The following is an 18,913-nucleotide window of genomic DNA, read 5'->3' on the forward strand; positions in this document are numbered from 1 at the left end:
ACTCCCTGGTAAACGTGATCCACCCTATAAACTTCATTAACTTTCCTTTCCCTGCCTCTGCCTGTCCCAGCAGTGAACTCTCTCAGTCCCCAAACAAAGGCAGGCAGTGGTGGGCAGGACAGGACGGAGGCACCGGGAGCTGCTCCTCCCTCCCCGGGGCTGGGCTGGAGCGCTCGGCGCGGGGACCGGGCTCCTCACTGCCAGCCGCCCGGGGACATGGCAGCCCACAACAAGCTGTCCAGGGGTACGTGCTCCTGCCACACAGCTGGCAGGATGTTTGGGTAGAGGGTGGAAGGATGGAGTGTGGACGGGGGGTTTGTGGTGGGTCGGCTGGGAGTTGGACTCTCGAGGGATTGGGTGGCAGCTGGGCTGTGGAGGGGCAGGCTGGAATTGTGATCTTCTTCCTCACGTTCTGGGTACTTTTTGGTGCTGTTGGGCAGGAACTGAGAGCTTTAAGGCTGCTTGAGGACACACAACCCTTTTTGGGAGCAGGAACAGCTCAGCTTTGTCTGCTGCCTCCCCACTGTGTGTGCTCAAGTCCCCTAAACCTTTTACAGCTCTGACCAGGGCAGGGCTGCAGGAGGAGAGGGGTCTGTAGGTTGGGGACACAGCACGAAGTTCAGGTGCCAGCTGAGTGTCCTGTGTAGGGTCACCCATGGACCCCAGCCCGTGAGCCCATCGCTGGCACAGTTAATTGTTGTATTGTTAATTGCTGTGGTGACATGGCCTGGGTGTGGGATTTCTTTGCCCTACAAGGGGCTGGTGGGATGGTTTGTATTTCAGGTGGTTTTAGATATGAATCAAATAAGGCACGGCTCCCTGGAGGTGGTCTAGCTTTGGAGTTTTTGTGTATGTGGAGTTGTAACTTAAGATGAACCATTTAGTCTGAATCACTGCTGTACATGGTGCCTGCTTTGAACTGAGCTGGGGTACAGGGACACCTTGGGAAATCTGCATCTCTGAGATTTAAACAAACATGGGCTTGTGTGTAGGTGAGGCAGCATCCTGGGTGCACACTAGGCTCTCTCTGGGGTGCCAGGGAGCAGCTGAGGCTTTGGGATGCTGCAAGATCAGGGGGAATTGCAGGGTGGGCAGAGCTGTGCAAGCCCAGGAGTGGGTTCCCATGAGCACCCTGGGATAGTGGAAGGTGTCCCTGCCCATGGCAGGGGGTGGAACAAGATGAGCTTTAAGGTCTCTTCCAACTCAAACAATTGTGGGACTTCTCTGAGAGAGCTCAAGCTCTGTGCCCAAGGTGAGCAGAGGTTGGTGTGTGCTCCTTGCCCTGACCACAGCAGTGTGGGCAGGAGCTGGATGAACAAGCCCGGAGTGTGGTGAGTCCTGGGCACCAGAGAGATTGATAACAGCTTGTTTCCCCTTGATTCTGTCGGGAGATGATGCTCTCGGTGGGAGCAGCCAGGGCAGTTTATTCCCTCCAGCCTGTCCCTGCTCCCTGTGCCATGGTGGCACCAGCGCTGGGGCTCTGAGAGGCAAAGGTGTGGGGCTGTGGTTTTGCAAACCAGCTGCCAGCTGAGATCTTCCTCTTCCCATCCATCCTGGCCTGCCCCATCTTGGGGGCTTCTAGGGCACGTTGTGCTCCAAATGGGGAACTGATTTTCTTTGGGTTTCCTGCTGCCTTATGTGTTCAGCAGCCCCTGGAAAGTCCAGCAAGCCCAGAGCTCACTCAAGAGAAATGCAGGGTGAGAAGGGCCCTTTCCTCCCACAGCAGCCAGTGCTGCCATGCCCTGAGCCACTCAGGAACCTGGTGCAGTGAGCATCTGGAGGGAGCTTTGTCAGGGGCCAGCATGGCCCTGGGTGTCCCCAGAGCAGAGGTGGGAGCTGCCAGCAGAGCACACATGCTAGAGCAGTCCAGGGATTTGGGGATGACTTTGGTCTTTGTTTTCCTTGCAGCACTAGTCTGAGAATGGCATGCTTTTTTTTTTTTTTAATTTGCATTTTTATACGTATAATTTAAATTTTCTTTTGTTTCAAACTTGCATTTGTAAATGCAGCCACTTTCCTTCAAGACAGCAGCTTCTCATCCACAGTGGTGAGTTCAGCTCTCACCATCCCAGCAAACTACAGCTCCAGGTTTTTAACTGCTGCAGCTCTATTTGTTCATGTAGGAAAACATTTCTTTGAGCTTCTCCTAGTTAAAAGAAAGCAATCTTTGAGCAAAATATCAGAGGAGCTTGTTAATGGTCAATTTTCCTAGACAGTTGTATTAGGACTCCTGATAAGGAGTGTTAGTGCTTGGCTTGACAAAAGCACCAGAAATCGAAGCCTCATGTAGAGGAGACACAGACAAGATAATCTAATGGATCTTTTTTTGTCTTCAGCTTGTTCTGAGCAGCAGAGAGCCCTGGAGGGGTTGGGATGGGCTGTGAGGCCAGGCTGATGCTGCTGTGGGTTTGCCATGCTGGCTGTGGAGCAGGGAGGAGAAACTGTCTCCCCTCTTCCTGGGGTCACCTATCCACAATCCAAACAATGGCCAGAGTGTGCCCAGGGTAACGTGAGAGATGTCAATAAAAATCATAAAATCTGCTTTCCTGACATCTCTGGGGCTTCCAAGGGGCTGGGCAGTGGGGTTTTTGTGAGGTTATTCCAGGGCTTTTATTGTTGCCCAGCACAAGGGATGAGACCAAGGAACACCAGCTCCTGCCAGCCGCTGTTGAGTGATGCCAAAGCTGCACCCAGGAAATTGTTTGAAATGTGCAGGGAGGAAAAAGGTGCTGGTTAGTCTGGGAAAGAGGAGGATCCGTGCTACTCATTGAGTGCCATCTACTGGCACCTCACCCGTGCCACCGTTTGCCCAGGGACAGTCGGAGCTCCTCCTGCAGGGATGCTGAGGGTGGGCTCCCTTTGCTCCCTCAGTCATGCACTCCCTGCCCCTCGTAGGGCACAAGGAGCCCAGCAGCACCTGCCCAGGGTGGCACGTGCCAGCCAGAGCTGGTGCCACCACAATCCATCACACACAGGCTGGATCCAGGCTGCCCTTGGCTCTGTCCTGTCCTCTCCCTGGGGCTGCCCCAAGCACGTCTCTACATCCCAGGTGATACATTGACCTTTATAAAACCTTCCTTCCCACCAGCTCGGCACCTTAATCCCTCCTCCAGTGCTTAGGCACTGCTTGGAGATGTGTGTTGGAGCTGGATTTAGGGACAAGGGCACGCGGGGCTGGAGCAACTTTTTGGTGTCCCATGAGCAGTGTGTGGCAAACAAGGTCTGGAGGGCTGATTGGCAGCCTAAACCCACAGTGCCATCCATCAGTGACTCCTGCCAAGGTCATGGGGGCTGATAGCCCTGCCCCAGACACACCATAAGCCTTGGTAGCCTTAAAGCTGGTGGGTTGGGATTTGTCAGGTAAACTCTTCCTGTGACTTGTCCTTTTGGCTTAAGGGCTACAAGGGGAATTTAGGGCATGGGGCATGGTTATACAAAGAGGTGGATCCTTTCAGGGCAAGGGACAAGTGAACATCTTGAAGTGTTTATGTTTGAAGAGGGGGAAAAAGAGTTGTGGTTCATGGAAATGGTGCTTTGTAGGAGCAAGTGGATTGAATTCAGCCCTTTTTAATGCAATTTAAATAATCAATGGTCTATTCAATTACAGAAATATTTGGCAGAGCTCTAAATAGGTCACATCTGTCTTTAAATTGTTCTTCAGGTAAATACCTCACTGTGTGGTGTCACATGGACCAAATTCTGTAAGAGCTGCTGTCTGGGAGGGAGAACTCCTTGGCTGTACATGCTGTTATCCCCAAAACTCTGCACCTGGTGTGCTCTGACCCATGGATTCACTTTAGGGATTCCTTAGGAAGCCTGGCTCATATATTTTGGGTATATCCAGCTCCTGAAGTTTACAGCCCTGAGGTTGCTGGCTGTAACTGGACATGGCCAGGGGCTTTATTGGCAGCTTCTGTGTTGCTCTCAGGGGCCAGGATGGAATCCTGAGCCCGCTGTGCCCCAGGAACACTCACCTCGGGAAAGGGCAAAACAAAAACAGCGACTTCTGTTGTGGTGATCAGAGCCTCGAGGTTACTCGCGAGCAGGAGCGGGGCTGAGGGAGGGAGGCAGGTGGTGCTGAGAACGCTTTGTTTGGGAAAGTTTTCCTCATTGTGTCCAGCAATTCTTCTGAGATGATCCTTCCTGTGGGCTGAATCATCGTCTGGGCCAGCGCTGGCTCTCGGGCCCGCGGCCGCATCCTGCGCCCCAGGGGCATCCACAGGGGCCCAGTACCCCGCAGGATCACAGGATCACAGCCCCTGGGTTGGAATAAAACCACCCCTGGCTGTCTCCCTCACCCTTTGGGGTCTGTTTTTCCCGAGGAAGCTCACAGGGACTCGTGCATTAGTGCACAAGTCATTCCCTGCCATCCCTCTCCCTGCTGAGAGGAGGCTCACAAACAAACTGCCAAGGCCACCCTGGTGGGGTGTACGTGTGTTTGGCCACTTCCCCACGTAATTTCCACATTATTTGGAAGCCATCCTTAATTTGTCTAATTTTTAACAGCCCCTGGCCTCCCTACCTGTAGGGCTGCAGCAGTGCAGGGCTGGGAGGGCTCACGTACACACCGCTGGCGCTGCCTGCCTGTTTGATCTCAGATGCCTCTCTGGCAAACTTCTGGAGGTTTTTTGGTCACTTGTAAGTAAACAAGCTTCTGTCCCCATTTGTCTTCTTGGTAAGTAATGGAAACCAAGTGGAAGAAGATTTCTGTTCCCCGGTGTTCCGGTTGCATCTCTGCGGCTGTAATTTGATTTTACATTGCAAATTAAACAGTACTTGGAAAGATGCAAATCGCAGCGGAAGTAGAGGTGGCTGCTGCTAAGTGGAGTAAGTGGGGGTGTTGCAGCTCCTCCATGCATCTGTGGGGGTGTGCAAAACACCCCGTGGCTGGAGGAACATGAGAGGTCACTGAGAGTATCCCAGGGGACCTGGTGTGTTTCAGTCCTCGCTGCCTTCAGGCTGCTGAGTTCCGTGTTCACTCAGCAGAATGAGTTTTGTCTCTTTGGACAGCAATCCATGTGTGAGTGTGGAGTGTCTGCCCTGCTATGAGTGTACAACTCTGTGTACAATAAATGACCAGGAAAAACCAGGATGTGGATTTACACTCAGTCTTCTCCCTGAAGCTTTCTGTTTAATGGAATATAACCCCTGACTTTGGGAATTACCCCATACCTCCTGAATTTCAATTGTTTTGTGGTGGCAAATGGGTTGATGTTGTTGAGTGCGTGTGAGGCAGAAATAAGGAAGGTTCTCCATGGGACTGTCTGTGTGTTTATGGGAGAATGGGGGCTTGGAGTGACCTGGGACAGTGGGAGGTGTCCCTGCCAAGGCAGAGGTGGGATGGGATGAGCTTCAGCATCCCTTCCAACCCAAATCTCTCCATGATTCTGTAACGAGAGACACTGTGATGTGTGACACCTTCCTGAATGAAAAGGGGGTGCCACAGGTTTCGGTCTGGGCCACCTCCTTGTTCTGCAGGGTTGGGTTTATCCCAAGCCACTTCCAGAGCATTGGGACATCCCCTTGTGCTTTCCCAGCCCCCGTGGTCCCTGTCACAGTGCGGCGCCATCACAGGGCTGGCCAGCCTAGCTGTGGGTCCCACTGTCACCTCACCTTGGGTCTCTGTTTCCATCTGCACGGAGGGAGCAGAGCTGCCCCTCCAGAGCACAGCTGATCCGAGGGACAGTGAAGAACAGGACTCCTCTGACACCTGCTGTGGGTCTGACTCAGCCCAGTGTTATTCTTGGTCTGTTTCCCTGCACTTTTGTCCCTTGGACCCTCGTTGACATCCTGCTTCTTGCAGGGCTGTCAGGCTTGGATGGAGGCTGGGGATGAGGGACAGGGATAGGTTTGTCCTGAAGAGGCTGGGGACAAGGGACACGGTGGGTTCGTCCTGCAGGCTGGTGACCTTTAGAAAACCCTGACTGTGTTATCCTCCATCCCCTTCTCCTGCCGCTCCTTTGTGCTTGTGTTTGGTCACTGCTGGCCTTTGTTTTTACAGCTGGGGGAAGTGTTTTGAGCTTTAAAGTTTATTTTCTTCCCTCTGGTTGTCGTCACAGGTTTGTTTTCTTTCTCCGTGTGGCATCTTGCTGGCTCTCCCAGGGGCTGGGAGAGGGACTGGCTGCTGCTCTTGGGGCTTTCCTGCTGGAGGGATCAGGATCTTCCCTGCATTTGGGAGGCCCCAAAGCCTCTCTGCCTTCACTTCTCTTACTGAATTTTTATCACAGAATCCCAGAATGGCTTGGGTTGGAAGGGACCTCAAAGCCCATCCCATTCCACACCTGCCATGGCAGGGACACCTCCCACTGTCCCAGGATGCTCCAAGCCCCTTCCAACCCGGCCTGGGACACTTCCAGGGATCCAGGGGCAGCCACAGCTGCTCTGGGCACCCTGTGCCAGGGCCTTACTGCTTTCTTGGGAAAGAAGGGGCTCTGAGCTCTCCCTGGAGCCTTCTCTTGTCCAGGTGAGTACCCCCAGCTCTGCCACCCTGGCTCCAGAGCAGAGGGGCTCCAGCCCTGGCAGCATCTCCGTGGCCTCCTCTGGCCTGGCTCCAGCAGCTCCACGTCCTCCTGCTGCTGTTCCCCAGGGCTGGGGCAGCTCTGCAGCTGGGCTCTCACCTGAGCACAGGGGCACAGGGGCAGAATCCCCCCTGCCCTGCTGCCCATGCTGGGGGCTCAGCCCAGCACAGGGGGGGTTTCTGGGTCAGTGCCCATGGCCGGGGCAGGCTGAGCCTCTCACCCACAACACCCCAAGTCCTTCTGCCCAGGGCTGCTTCTGTCCGTCCATCCATCCATCCATCCATCCATCCCCATTTTTTGAGTTTAATAATAGTCTGTCCGTCCAACCCGTTCTCCAGAAGGAGCACAGCCCAACAATTCACTCCTGGTGTGAACCTTGGCACCCTGAGTCAGGTCCTTGGCCATGTTCTGGACACAGGGGATGGTGGCTGTGACCCAGTGCCACCATGGGCACCCTGTGCAGTCATTTTGCAAGGCCTTGATGAGACTTGGACTGGCCCAAGTCATTAATTTCCTTAATGATGACTTAAAATAAAGGCAAGCTTTTATTTTGATTGCCATAAAATCACTCCATAAAAAATGCAGTGGGGACCTGCCTTTACATCTGCAAATATGTTTCATGTCTAAAGTGAGGGACGGCCAGATTTGCTGGTTGGGTTTTGTTGCTTTTTCCAAAACTTCCTCACCCCTGTGCTGGGCACTGGTTTGTACATTTATTGTTGCATATAATTATGACTGTTTATGCACATGGTGGGATTGTTGGGTTGTCCTGAGCAGAGACAGGAGTTGGACTCAGTAATCCTGGTGGATCCCTTCTGGCTCAGGACATTCCAGGATTCTCTTACTGGGATGCCACACTAGCACCCTCAAAACCAGCCCAGGGGCTGCCATGGAGCCTGCCTGTCCTTTGAGAGCAGTTTCAGTGATGTCAGAGCATCTTCCAAAAGACAGGAGTTGCTAAAGATCTTCCTTGACTCTTTTCCCCTTTTTCTGGCTTTGTTCAGTTTTGGTGTAGGTTCAGGTTTTTCTCCATAGTTATCCCTCATGGAATGCCAGTGGGGAATGGATGATTTTCCCCCAATCCTTCCCTAGTTCTCTCCTATTTTTCCCCAGCCCCAAACATTTCCTAAACCCCATCTGTGTGTGCAGAAACTGCTGAACTGGAATACAGTGCAGGAGATGCTGAGCAGATGCTGAGTAGAGGAATTAACAATCACCAAAGTGGTGATGTCAGCTTTTTGAAGTCAAAAATTATTCCTGAGTGCACATTTGGGGAGGGGGTGGCAGCAGCAGTTGCTTCCCTGGATCAGGGCTGTGTGTGGGGTGGATGGGCCTGTCATGGCTTTGAGTTCTGGATTCATTCATCATCACAAAGATACAGGGGCAGAATCTGCCCCAGAAATCGTGCAGAGGTCTGTGAGTGTAATGTGGGTGCTGTGTGTTCCCCTGGGGTGCCTGCTCTGGGGGATGATGTCACTGGGCTCTCCTGGGCCAGAGCATCTGTTTATGGAGTTCTGGAATATCCTGAGCTGGAAGGGACCCTCAGGGATGCTCAGCCCAGCCCCTGTCCCTGCCCAGCCACCCCAACAAGCCCACCCTGAGCACCCCTGGCAGCGCTGTCCAAACGCTCCTGCAGCTCTGGCAGCCTTGGGGCCGGGACCATTCCCTGGGCAGCCTGGGCAGTGCCAGCACCCTCGGGGGCAAGAACCTTTCCCTGAGCTCCATGCCAAGCCCTGGCACAGCTCCAGCCCTTCCTGGCCTCCTGTCCCAGAGGGAAATGCCACCTGGCCCTTTTGGTGCTCCTGGACAGTCAGGAAGTGGCAGCACATTCCACCCCCCTGCCATGGCAGGGACACCTGCCACTGTCCCAGGTTGCTCCAAGCCCCATCCAGCCTGGCCTTGGGCACTGCCAGGGCAGCAGAACAGCTGAGCCTCACTGTCCTGACAGTCAGTTCTGGTCCAACCTCAAATTTCTCAGCAGTGAAGGGGATAAAACGTCCCCTGACCTGCCCCATGAGCAGAGCCCCCCAGGGTGGCATTGCCAGGGACCTCGTGCTGCCCTCCAGGTGTTCAGGGTGGGTTTTTTATCCACCCCCCCTTATTTTTATTTTAATTGTTTTGTCGTGCACCGGGAAAAGGAAGTGAACAAATTGTATGGTCCCCTCTACAATCGACGTCCTGTAAACAGCTCCCGGCTGCCTTCCACTCACAGCTGTTTTTTCCTATTTGGGGGTGGATGGGGCTGGTAAATAAACAGGAATTCTGGGAGCTGCTTCCAGCACCCCCTTCTCCCTCACAGGGGCTGTGCCAGCACTTCAGAGCCTTTCCTGGGGGGTGCCGGGGTGAGTTGTTCCTCACCGAGTGGAGCAAACTCTCCTCAGAAAAAACAACTTTGCTGGTTTTCTTTTCCTGGGACTAAAGCTAATTACTAGTCAACTAATTTTATTGATTTCCAATCCCTTTTAGCAGAGATTTTGCTGTGGGGCTGATTGCCAGAGCGATTAGCACACAAAGCCGCTTAATTTGGAAGTGTTTATCAAGCAGCCTTCTGTCACCTCTGCTTCAGATCACATTCCAGTGGCACCGGTGGCCCTGCCTGTGGTGGCTTGTGCTGTCCCACCCCCGAGGGAGGCAGGTGGGGAGCAGGACTTCTCTGCCTTAAATAACCATGGCAGTTTGGAACTAGATGGTCTTTAAGGCTCCTTCCAACCCAAACCATTCCATGGATCTAAGTGTTCCATGAGCTGGAAAAGCTGCTGGCTCTGGGGTTTTTACTCCCAGCTGCCACCACATCCTTGTCCTGCTCCAACCCTCGGGCGCTGCTGTGGCTGCAGAGCTGGAATTTCCCTCCTGGCCCTCAAATCCCCACCATGGGCACTGTGTGGTCTCTCTTGAGGATGGAAGATGCACCTTCGTGGCAGCTACAGCTGCTTCCAAACCTCCTCCAGCCACAGGAGGGATTTAGCCTAAATATTTTTAAGAAAAAAAAAAAAAAAAAAAAAAAAGCCAGGCCCAGTCGTGTTGCTGGAATCAGATTAGGGAGGGCAGATAGTGGAGGCTGGGGGGAGGGAGAGGCTCAGCCTGGCTCAGTCACAGCTCCAGCAGCACAGAGACCCCAGTAGTGTCCCCCACTGTCACCCCTGGGGCTGCTGGGAGGGTCTCTTGCTGCCTCCTCCTCCTGACACCTGAAAGCAAGGTGCCTTTGAGGAATTTCAAAGAAATCCCAGAAATTCCTCCCTGGGAGGATGGGCAGGCCCTGGCAAAGGGTGCCCAGAGCAGCTGTGCTGCCTCTGGATCCCTGGCAGTGCCCAAGGCCAGGCTGGATGGGGCTTGGGATAGGGGAAGGTGTCCCTGGCCATGGCAGGGGTGGCACGGGATGGGCTTTGAGGTCCCTCCCCACCCAACCATTCCATGATTTGAGCCTGCAGCACTGCAGCTTTCCAGCAGTGCATGTTCTCCTCAGGGTACAGGATTTAAGAGCAAAAGCTCTGTATTTGCTTTACAAATGGTATCTGAGAGGGTTCAGGAGCAAAACATCCCATTCTCCATCTCTGCATGTCCTCTGGATCCAGAGAGATGGCTGCACACCCCTTGAGCTTTGCTTTGAGCAAAGCAATTGTTAGGGACTGAGCTTGTTCTAAAAGACCTTTCACAGGATCCTGGAATATCCTGAGCTGGGAGGGACACACAAAGACCATCGAGTCCAACTCCTGACCCTGTCCCATTCACACAAAGGTTGTGGGGTCCTTGGCTGTGTCCAGGTGGTCAGAGCTGCCTCCAGAGCCACATTCCCTGTCACACCACCTCCAAGTGCTGTGCTCAGACTGGAGCGTTCAGAGCTCAGGGCTCAAGGACCAGCACCTGTGCCCAGGTGGCTTTGGGGGCTCTGGTTGTTGAAACCAGGGCAGCTTCTCTTGGGGCAGGTGGAAGGCGCAGGCTGGGAACTGAGCTGGAAGGATGTGGGATGGATCACAAAACCCTGCCCCCTTTTAATGCTTTTACATAGAATCCTGGAATAGTTTGGGGTAGACGGACATTACAGCCCATCCCATTCCACCCCTGCCATGGCAGGGACACCTCCCACTGTCCCAGGCTGCTCCCAGCCCTGTCCAGCCTGGCCTTGGGCACTGCCAGGGATCCAGGGGCAGCCACAGCTGCTCTGGGCACCCTGTGCCAGGGCCTGCCCACCCTCCCAGGGGAGAATTTCCTCCCAGTATCTGAGGTAAATCTGTCCTCCTTTAGGTAAAACAGGTCCCCTTTCCTGTCACTCTCCTGTGTTTTCTTGTCAGAGCTGTGTGTCCAAAGTGGTTCCATTCCTCCTGGATGGGAACAGCTGTCATTGCTCTGTGTCACTGGACACTTGTCCATAGCCTTTGCTAGAGTTCATTGCTGCACTGAAGATGTTTTTTCTGAGCCTAAATGTGGTTAAATTATTTTTATCCCTGCTGAAGCTTAGGACAGCTCATGTCTATCAGCTCTTCTTGGCTGTGGCAGGAAAACCGTGAGGAAAAAAAAATGACTGTCTGACAGCTACATCTTATTCTATTAGTATGTTTTAATTAGAACACGAGCAAGAAATGTGTTATGAATATTCATGCTCAAGGTTATTAAAATGCACAATTAATCTGTACTCAGTTTAATAACTGTATTAATGGAGAGAGGAGGTAGCTCCTATTTTTGTCATTCTCAATTGGAAAGTGTGCCTTAACTTGGGTAGTTGGGAAATTGGGTTGTTTTGAAATCAGCTTGGCTCCTGCCAGCAGCATGGGCACATGGGTGTTTCCAAAACTCACACACCTCAAGGTGGGAGAGTACTGGAAAAGTGGCAAAGCCAAGCCCTGCCAGGATGGAGCTCCCTCATGCAGACAGAATTCAGCTCAGTGCCATGGGAGTTTTCAGCCACAGAATCACAAAATCCCAGAAATGTTTGGGTTGGGAAAGACCTTAAAGCTCATCCAGTGCCACCCCTGCCATGGCAGGGACACCTCCCACTGTCCCAGGCTGCTCCAAGCTCTGCCCAGCCTGGCCTTGGGCACTGCCAGGGATCCAGGGGCAGCCACAGCTGCTCTGGGCACCCTGTGCCAGGGCCTGCCCACCCTGCCAGGGAACAATTCCTGCCCAAGATCCCATCCAGCCCTGCCCTCTGGCAGTGGCAGCCATTCCCTGTGTCCTGTCCCTCCAGGCCTTGTCCCCAGTCCCTCTGCAGCTCTCCTGGAGCCCCTTCAGGCCCTGCAAGGGGCTCTGAGCTCTCCCTGGAGCCTTCTCTTGTCCAGGTGAGCACCCCCAGCTCTGCCAGCCTGGCTCCAGGGCAGAGGGGCTCCAGCCCTGGCAGCATCTCTGTGGCCCTTTGGACATGATCTCTCTTTGGTGACTTGGATTTATGGGGTTTTTTGCCAGCCCTGTGGGTGTTTTAAGGCAGAGGATGTGTCCACAAGTATGGAGCAATTGGGGCCCAGAAGATTCTCAGGGGATCTCCATCTCACCTGGGGCAGCTCCTGGGTGATGCCCAGAGGCAGGAAACACATTCCCATGTGCCCCAAGGTGCCTCTGACCCTTCCTGGACACCTGGCTCACCTCTACAGCTGCTGGGGTGCCCTTGGATGAGCCCTGGGGCTTCTGAGCCTGTCCTTCCCACCCCAGCTTCCCTCTCTTCTCCCCTTTCCCCTTCCTCTCTCTCCACTCGTGTCCAGCCTGGCTGCTCTGTGCTCCCGGAGCCAGGGTGTGGGACTGTTTGGGGTGACACCATGCCCAGGGGCTTTGTGCTGTGAGTGGAGCCAACCCTGCTGATGGGAGCTTTCCCAGACACACCTGCCCATGGCCAAACACTGGGATTTTGCAGGGCTGGCTGAGGGCATTTGCTGCCAAATTGCAGATCCTCAGGAATACGAAGGGAGGGGAGAGTGGGCTGGCAGGGAATGTAGGACAGATGCCAGACGTGTAAAGAGGGCAGTCTGCTTTTTCCTGGCTTCATCCCAGAAATCCCTGAATTCCTAAAACACCTGCAGGTGCTGAAAATAGGGAGATTTTTTTGCTGGCGCTTTTCAAGCCAATGGCTGCAGCTTGGGGAAGGTGCAAGACTTTATTTTCCAGGAGACATCTGACAGAGCTGGCATGGGCACCTTCAGAGGTACTTCCAGAACCTTGGGATGCTCTTGCTGCTTCGGTGGGAGAGTGGAACCTCACTTTACCTTGGCAGCCACAGGAACTACCTGGAGGGTACAAGAAACCTTTTGGGTTTCCTTGGGGGTTATAGAATCCCAGAATCCCAGAATGGATTTGGTTGGGAGGGATTTAAAGCCCATCCAGTGCCACCCCTGCCATGGCAGGGACACCTCCCACTGTCCCAGGTTGCTCCAAGCCCCATCCAGCCTGGCTTTGGGCACTGCCAGGGATCCAGGGGCAGCCACAGCTTCTCTGGGCACTCTGTGCCAGGGCCTGCCCACCCTCACAGGGAGGAATTTCTTCCTGAAAGAAAGGGTTGGTTTGCTGTGATCCCCATTTGGGGTCACAAAGGGGCCAAGGAGGGGTTGGGGACCTGCCCTTGCTCTGGATGAGTGGCTCATCCTCTGCAGTTGCTGTTGGAGCACTCAGGGGTTTGGTCCCTCTCCAGGGTCTGTGCCATGGTGGTGGCACCACAGGGTGCAGCAACTCATGCCAGGGGTTTGTCCTTGTTGAGGGGATGTGTGACCCTCAGCCTTTGCCCCAGTGCCACTCTCTGTCTCCTCTCCTTCCTTCCTTGGGGAGACTGGGCAAGGGTTTGCTTTTATTTTTCAGGAATTTTGGCACAGAATCCCAGAATGGGGGAGGTTGGAAGGACCACAGTGGCCCATCTGGCCCATGTCACAGGGCACAGGATTGTGTCCAGACTGTTTTGGCATAACTCAAGAGAATATCTGAAGGTTCTTGAATATCTGAAGGGACATTCAAGGGAGGAAGACTCAACAACCTGAGGAAAATTTCCCTGGTCTTCCAGGCACCCCATCTCCCTCCAGAGCCCCCTGAGCATCCTCTCCAGGCATATTCTGGCCTGGGAGTGCTGCTCTGCTGCCAGTGGGGTGATGGCAGGACTGAGGGCTGTGTGAGAGGTCAGGGTGATCCAGGGGGACCCAGGACCCCCAAAGCCCATCCTGCATGGGGCACTGGTTGGGTGTGAGGGTCTGGACCCCCATGCCTTGGCTTCCCCTCTGCCTCTGGGGCTCCTGGGATTCCTCATGGGGACTGTGGTGTTGCAGTCCTTGTCCTTCCAGCCCAAAGGGAGCATTTTTCCAACCATGTCCAAGGCTGCTGATCCTGCTCATGTCTTCTCCCCAACCCTTGGGGAGCTTTAAAACCACCCGTGACAGCAAAATGACTCAAAGGAGTGTTTCTGCCTCCTGCCTCGCCAGGGTTTGCAGGGATTGCAGATGAATTGCTTTGGAAAAACACATTAGCAAAGCAAAAGTTTATTCTAGGAAGTAGGAGGTGGGAGAATTGGCAGTAATTCTCCCTAGTATCCAAGGTATTATTAGAGGCTTATCCCTGCTCTGCACAGTAATCACATTGGAAATTTTTGATTAGAAAACAAAATCTAAATGAGAATTATGAATATTCATTAGGTGTGGAGATTAATATGCATAATTATGCAAATTAGACAGCAATTAAACACCAATTCTCCGGGGAAATGATTAACACAAAGGCACAGAAATAGAAGGATGTAATTTGAAAGAAGTTTCTGGTTAAATGAACAGTGAGGGGAGCGGAGGAGACAAATCTGAGGCATGTTTGCCATAATAATCAGCTTTGCCAAGCGAAATGGGAGTGAGCCCTCACCCCCTGCCCCATGTCCTTGCTGCCACTCAGCTCCCTGCTCCCAGAAGGGCATCCTGGGGCACCTGGAGGTGCCATCCCCATTGGAAGAACCAGCACAGGACAGGTCTCCAGAGAGCCACGGGGCCCTGGTGCTGCCACAGGGCGATGCTGCTGGGAGAGTCTGGAGTCACTGCAGTGTGGCTGTGACCCCTGGTGGGGACAGGGGGTGTCCATGGGTTGGGAAGTGTCCATGGCTGGTCCACCCTCACTCTCGGCCTTCTGCAGATCTGGGATTTCTTCTGTCCAACCCAGCAGAGTCAGTGTTTGTGCAGTACCTCAAAAGATGATGGGTGCCACCACCCTGCCCAGCCCCTCTCAAATCCCTGGATTTGCCCCCTTAGAACACCGACTGCTGCTCCCCAGCCCCTGGTCACCCACTGGAGCAGGAGATGGAGCAGCACAGTTGGAGATCCTGCAGCTGAGTCAGGTCGAGGCTGTTTTCCAGAAGGTTCCTTCCGTGTGGTTGTGGTATCAGCTGCAACTGTGGGAGCTGTGCTGATGCAACATCCCAAGGGTTTTGTGTCATGGCGGACATTCCCAGCTCACTGAAGGGGCTCCAGGAGAGCTGCAGAGGGACTGGGGACAAGGCCTGCAGGGACAGGACACAGGGAATGGATGGGATATTGGGCAGGAATTGTTCCCTGGCAGGGTGGGCAGGCCCTGGCACAGGGTGCCCAGAGCAGCTGTGGCTGCCCGTGGATCCCTGGCAGTGCCCAAGGCCAGGCTGGGCAGGGCTTGGAGCAGCCTGGGACAGTGGGAGGTATCCCTGCCATGGCAGGGGTGGGATGAGCTGAGTGAGGTGCCTTCCAGCCCCAACCATTCCATGGTTCCCTGACTCCCCTGGGTGTAGCCCAGGAGGTGCCGCCTGTGTGGACTTGGCAGGGGATGAAAGGAGCTGATCTCCCACCGCAGCCTGTGCAGAAACATTGCAAAACCTTCTGCCTGCTCCTCTGCTGGTTTGAGCTGGATCCCTTGTGCTGAGGATACTCTTGGGAGGGCTAAAGCTGAGATGGCTGGGGGTGTGCTCTGATGGCCCCACTTCCTCAGGGAAACCTTGGGGGGCTGAAAGAGCACCCCAGGACAGGTGACTCTGTAACATTGGACCCCCAGAAATTCCCACCTAAGGATTTCACCTCTGGGCACTCCTTCACTCTGCCCAGGTTGAAGAGAGTTTGGCCCGTGTCTTGTACCACCATGGGCAAAATTCCAGTTCTGCTGGAGCATCCAAATGGATGCAATGTGTTTTTGATTTATAGTTCAATCCCTTTCACTGTCACTCTCCGGGGGAAGGAGGTTCATGGGTGCTCTCTGGAATAAAGGAGTTAAAATACTGGTTTTTCCTCTTCCCACTGTCCCATGTTTTGAACCATTTCCAGGCTGTGGTGGGATGTGCTTTGAAGTTTGTGGAATAACTCCCAGTGGGAGTGGGAAGGTGAGGAGGCAGAGGGGAGGCTCGGTCACGCCAAGTGGAAGTGGTTTATTAATGAAAATATTGTTTTGTTTGTAGAAGGAAGAGTTAATTTTACGAGAACACCTTTGAGGCTTTGCTGATAAAGCAAAGAGTAACCTTTGTTCTTCCTGTTTTTCGGTAGGCTTGGATGAAAGGCCGGGATCAGGTTCCTGGGGAACGGCAGATCAAAACAGCTCCACGTTTGACCAAGGAAGGGTAAGGACAAAGCACAAACACAAGCTCCAACCAAAACAAACGGGGTCTTTCCCAGGCCTTTCAGAGCCTTGGGTCTAACCCTGGCACAGCTTTTCTTGCCCCATTTTGGACATGGGTTCTGTGAACTCTAGGGTTTTCCCCATCCCCATCTCCCCAGGCTTTGCTGCCTTGAGGTCCCCTTGAGGTTTCTCCTCCAAAAACTTCTCCCAGATTTGCACTAGGACGGGCTCCTGTGGCTGCTCAGGCATCTCCCTCCCTGCACCCGGTGTTGGTGCGGGGAGAGGGGACCCAGGGGGTGAGACAGGTGCCTGAAGGAGACACAGATGGGTGGGTCAAGGGATCTCAGTGGGTTGAGGGCTCTCATCTGATGGCAAAACTTCCTGAGTATCCACCCCACAAGACTTTGAGAATCTGAGGAGGGAATCCCTGCAATCCACCACATTGTCTGGCCATGGCACCCTTTGTGGGGTGAAGAAATTGGGAAGGGTTTTGCAGGGAAGGAGTTGAGGCTACAACACTCATGATTGGGGTCTGAGTATGGGAAGAGAGAAATGCCACAAATTTCATGGAAATGGTGTAATTTTTGTTTTAATGGGTTTGTGTGATTCGTTTTTGCAATGGTACCTTTCCCTCCCCTCCAGTCAGTGGCAGAGCTGGGGCTGTTATGTCAACTCTCATTTGTATATTTAGAATTTATATAGTTATATAAATATATCTAAAAATATATGTTTATATTTATCCAGCCTTTTTCTTGCCCCTTCACCCCCCTGGTTCAGGGAGGAGCTGCATGGCTCTTACCTGGTGGGTGCCAAAGAGCTGTCAGCATGGGACAAAGCATGGTTCCATGTCCCCTCTTGCCATGTCCCCAGCTGCCATGTCGCCTCCCAACACCACGGCCTCTACACTGCCCAGCTCTCCTTGGCATGGGGATAAAATCCTTTCCACACCCTTTTCACAAGGAGCCTTTGGCTTTGCCTCTTCCTGGGGGAGGCTGGGCCCTGGCAGCCTCGTGTTTTGTCCCCAAGCTCTGTGTGACTGTCCCCTGTTGTCCCAGCAGAGCTATGGCGAAGGCCCCCACTACGGTGAGCACCGGGACCTGCCATCCCACAACAGCATCTCCTCGTCACCATTCCTGGGAGCTGGACTCGTGGGTGAGTGCCTGCAGCTGCCTGGCAGGTCCCCAGGCCGGGGGACACGTGGTGGGGGAGTGTTGGGATAGTGTTGCTGTTCCCTGTGCTGGACCTGCTCCAGGTGTTCTCCAAGCTGTAGTCCAGGGAGGTGGTACCCAGAGGGTTCCATCAGTGCCAGCTGTGCCAGCTGTTCTCTGTGTGTGGTTATGTTTCCCTGCTTTTTACCCTGAGGGAGTAGCAGGGGTCAATGCCTCCAGGGTGGGCTGAGTGCTCCTGGGAGCTGGGAATTAGGGGTGGGAGAGATGCTTATTGTTAAGGATTTATTAAGGACTTGGGATGACCCTGCTTGAGTGGGCAGGTGGCACCAGATGATCCCACCATGGTCACTTCCAACCAGACCCACTGGGTGACTGTGACATGCGAGGGGCTGGGGGCTATGCCACTTCCCAGAGAGCTGGTGGTGCTGCCTTTGCTGCAGTGGGGTTTGGAGGAGCCTCTTCCCATCTCCTGCCAGGCTCCAGCAGCCTTGTCTGGCCCCTCCATCCCCAACTCCAGGCAGGCAGCATGAGGAGCTCACAGGGACGGTGATCCCGCATGACCGGATGTGTGTGACCATTCACCCAGTCACCTCTCCCAGCTCAGGGGTGGGAGGAGAGATTAAGAGCAGAAAATATCCCTCCTGGAGGGCTTAGAGAGCTCTAATGGCATTAGATCAGGAATTGGGGTTAGTCCTCCCCATCTTTGCCCACACAAGGGTGGTTAAAACGCTCCAGCACATGTGGAAGGAGCAGGGCCGGGACAGGGCTTGCTCGTGGTTGGAAGGGAGGGGTAAGAAAAGGGAATCAATCATGTTTGAAACAGAAAATTCCCCCAACACAAAATCCCCCCTGTGGATGTGGTGGCAAAGGGGAAGAGCAGAGCAGGGTTGTGCTGGGACAGGAGCAGCCACACATTGGCCCCTCCTGGCCTGGGTCAGAGCTTGGGGCTCGCTGTGAGCTCTGCTTCCCCCTTTCACCCCTTGTGCTGTTGGGGACGTTTGGGTGTCCCTCGGGGATCTCTGCAGGGGGAGGAGCCTTTCTGAGCAGCTCCCCCTGTCCCTCTGCAAGGGAGGATCTTCCCTCTCCCTCTCTGCCCCCGGAGGATGTAAGTGGAGCACAGAGAAATTTTTGGGTAGGACAGGGAAGCCTTGCTGCAGCTCAGCAGAGCTTTGGGGGGATGTGCGTGGGGGAACCCATCCCAGCCCATCCCACACCTGGGGCCAAGGCAGCCCTGAGAGTTTCCAGCTGAGAAGGAGCTGCCCCGGGAGGAACACGGAGGTTTCCCCTTTGATGTGTGCGGGGAAGACGCCTTTGGCTGCCGCTCAAAGCCGGGCTCTCCCTGCGAGCCCGAGCGCTCCCGGCACGTGGGGCTCCCTGGGCGACTTCCAGTGGCTCTGGGGCCGAGGGTGAGCGCTGGCCCCGTGGCCAGCAGGACTGTGGCCACACTCTGGCCCCAGGCTCAAGGGGCTGTGTCTCCCCAGGGGGGTCAGAGGCAAGACCAGGAGCTCCACCACTGAGATAGGGAACAGGCAGGGCAGGAAGGGTTCCTCACATCTACAACTGCCTTTTGTTTCTAAAATTGAATGTGGTTAAAGTAGAAAGCATCGATTCTGGGAGCAGGTTCCAAAATACATAAATCACTTTTCATTGTAGAATCAAAGAATCACAGAGTGCTTTGGGTGGGAAGGGACCTCAAAGCCCATCCAGTGCCAC

At 54.2% G+C, this 18,913-nt stretch overlaps 1 protein-coding gene across 12 annotated transcripts in view; it reads left to right on the plus strand.

Moving 5' to 3' along the window:
- The window catches only part of TCF3 (transcription factor 3), an 82,589-nt gene that overhangs the window by 27,524 nt on the left and 36,152 nt on the right, over positions 1 to 18,913 (plus strand). For 7 of the 12 annotated variants that reach the window (XM_041467102.1, XM_041467105.1, XM_041467106.1 and 4 more), the window contains exons 4-5: positions 15,959 to 16,032; positions 17,087 to 17,183. In XM_041467102.1, the coding sequence (XP_041323036.1) occupies positions 15,959 to 16,032; positions 17,087 to 17,183 (171 nt within the window). Of the gene's footprint in view, positions 1 to 182; positions 245 to 15,958; positions 16,033 to 17,086; positions 17,184 to 18,913 lie in introns of those variants that run through there. The other 5 variants (XM_041467103.1, XM_041467114.1, XM_041467115.1 and 2 more) reach the window with 3 other exon arrangements.

The sequence above is a fragment of the Pyrgilauda ruficollis genome, unplaced genomic scaffold (genome assembly GCF_017590135.1).
Source record: "Pyrgilauda ruficollis isolate IOZ18807 unplaced genomic scaffold, ASM1759013v1 scaffold200, whole genome shotgun sequence".
Lineage (NCBI taxonomy): Eukaryota > Metazoa > Chordata > Aves > Passeriformes > Passeridae > Pyrgilauda > Pyrgilauda ruficollis.